The sequence below is a fragment of the Mus caroli genome, unplaced genomic scaffold (genome assembly GCF_900094665.2).
Source record: "Mus caroli unplaced genomic scaffold, CAROLI_EIJ_v1.1 scaffold_9210_U2_1, whole genome shotgun sequence".
NCBI classification, from domain to species: Eukaryota; Metazoa; Chordata; class Mammalia; order Rodentia; family Muridae; genus Mus; species Mus caroli.
This window is the reverse complement of record NW_018389505.1, coordinates 23,475-25,690: the sequence shown is the minus strand read 5'-3', so window position 1 is coordinate 25,690 and position 2,216 is coordinate 23,475. Positions and strand designations below refer to the sequence as shown.

The window sequence follows — 2,216 nt, the reverse complement described above, 5'->3', positions numbered from 1 at the left end:
AACACATTAAAATGTGTTTGTGCATGTGTGTGTGTGTGTGTGTGTGTGTGTGTGTGTGTGTGCATGTGTGTGTGTGTGTGTGTGTGTATGTTGAGGCTCCTTTTTTTCCTTATTTTCTGTATATGAAACCCTGCCTTCTGTTGTACACCCCAGATGTCATGTGTTATTTCATCTTTCATGTACTGTTTTGTAAAACCTGTATTCAGGTACAGAACAATCACAGACAAGAGAGTCATGGCTCTGGAGCTGGGCTTGTTCCATGGCAACAAAAGTTGCAAAGAAACAGCAAGAAAACTTCAGAGGAAGTTAGTAGGAGAATTTGATTAATGTCAAGAAGGATGCAGACATGATACTTTCTGATTAATGCTTTTATTCAGGCGGGGTAGAAAAACTAAGTTAGTGGAGAGATGTTGAATTTGTTGGTGGACCACTGAGGCATGTCAAGTCAGTAAGCTCAGAGGAGAGTGGACAGTGGTCAAATGCAGCAGGGCAGTGCTACTCCAAAGCCTCCTCTGAGGTCCAGGCAGAGGCTCTTCATCAAGGCTCTGCTTTGCTTCTTGACATCTCAACCATGTTTTCAGCTGTCTCAGGAATGTCCTGCAGTGCACTCTGGAGAACCATTTTGAGGGTCTGGTCCTTCAACCGATGTCTGAAGGAGCCCACGAAGAAGTAGATGATGGGGTTGGCACAGCTGTTAATAGCAGTCAGGACTTCTGATGCTAGATATAGATTAACATCAAATACTTGGAAATCATCTTTAATCTTGAATAACAGGAAGCAGTAGATGGCAAAGGGCAACCCGCAGAGGAGAAAAACCAAAAGGGTCAGTAAGATGGTCACATGAAACCTGGTAAGCTTCATCTGCCCAGCACCACAGAACAACCTGGCCAGCAGAGCCAGGCTGGACAGACAGAGGAACACAAGCAAAAATATCATGTATGAGGCAGAAAAGAAGTTAGATGCCCGACACGCATTGTCATTATCATATTTGGTATGTAAGACACCACAGAAATAGCTATTCAGAATGCAGATCAACAGGGACAAGACCCAGATCGCAGCACACATGACAGTTGATGTATGTATTGGACGGTGGCAGCGATACCAGGTGGGGCACAGGACAGATAGGCAGCACTCAGTGCTGATGGCACTGAGCATGCTTATCCCTGCGATGTAGACAACCATCATGATGGTGTTAAAGCACAAGAGAAAGATGATGCTGAGGTAGGAAACTTTGAGAAGAAACAGGGTGGAAGCTATGATATGACCGAGGAGGAAAAGGGAGTCAGCTAGGGCCAAGTTTAGGATGTAGACTGAGAAGGCATTCCTGAGCAAGCGGAAACCCAGGAGCCAGAACACAATGGCGTTTCCCATCAGCCCGACCAGTCCGAAGATGATGATCATCAATTTTGGGATCAGAATTCTAATGTCGATACTTCCAGGGATGGTTTCGTCCATTGGATTTGTTGTCATGGGTGCTGTTGGTGAGGCTGAGGTCTTAAGGGCCAGAAATGCTTCACCATTACTGCTGGGAACACAAAGGAGATATGAGGCCTTCCCTATAAACTCACCTTTTGTTTTCCCTTTTTGTTGGCTTTTTTTTTTTTTTAATTTTAAATTTCAAATGTTATTCCCTTTCCTGCTTTTCTCCCTTCTGGAAACCCCCTATTCCCTCATCCCTCCCACTGCTTCTATGAGGGTGTTCCTCCACGCACCCACACACTCCCACATCTCTGCCCTCGATTCCCCTACACTGGGGCATCTATGGAGTCTTCATAGGTTCAAGGACTTCTTCTTCCATCCTCTGCTACATATGCAGCTGGAGCCATGTGTACTCCTTAGTTGATGGCTTAATCCCTGAGAACTGGGGGGTGCCAAAGGGGGTGTGGAGGTCTGGTTGGTTGATATTGTTGCTCTTCCTGTTATGTTGAAAACCCCTTCAACTCCCTCAGTCCTTTCTCTAACTTCTCTAATAGGTAGTACCCTGTTCTCAATCTAATGGTTGATTGCTAATATCCACCTCTGTGTTTGTAAGACTTTGGCAGGGCCTCTCAAGAGACAGCCTTATCAGGCTCCTTTCAGAATGCACTTCTTGGCATTCAAGATATTGTCTGGGTTTGGTAACTGTATATGGGATGAATCCCCAGGTCAGACATTCTCTGGGTGACCTTTCTTTTAGTCTTTGCTCTACACTTTATCTCCATATTTGCTGCTGTGAG

At 45.3% G+C, this 2,216-nt stretch overlaps 1 protein-coding gene across 1 annotated transcript in view; it reads right to left on the bottom strand.

Annotated features, from left to right (window-relative positions):
- Positions 1-353: 353 nt before the first annotated feature.
- The window catches only part of LOC110288133 (mas-related G-protein coupled receptor member A2), an 18,203-nt gene continuing 16,340 nt past the window's right edge, over positions 354-2,216 (bottom strand). The window contains exon 2 of the mRNA XM_021154571.1: positions 354-1,522. Coding sequence (XP_021010230.1) covers positions 538-1,522 — 985 coding nt within the window. The 3' untranslated portion in view covers positions 354-537. The remainder of the gene's footprint in view (positions 1,523-2,216) is intronic.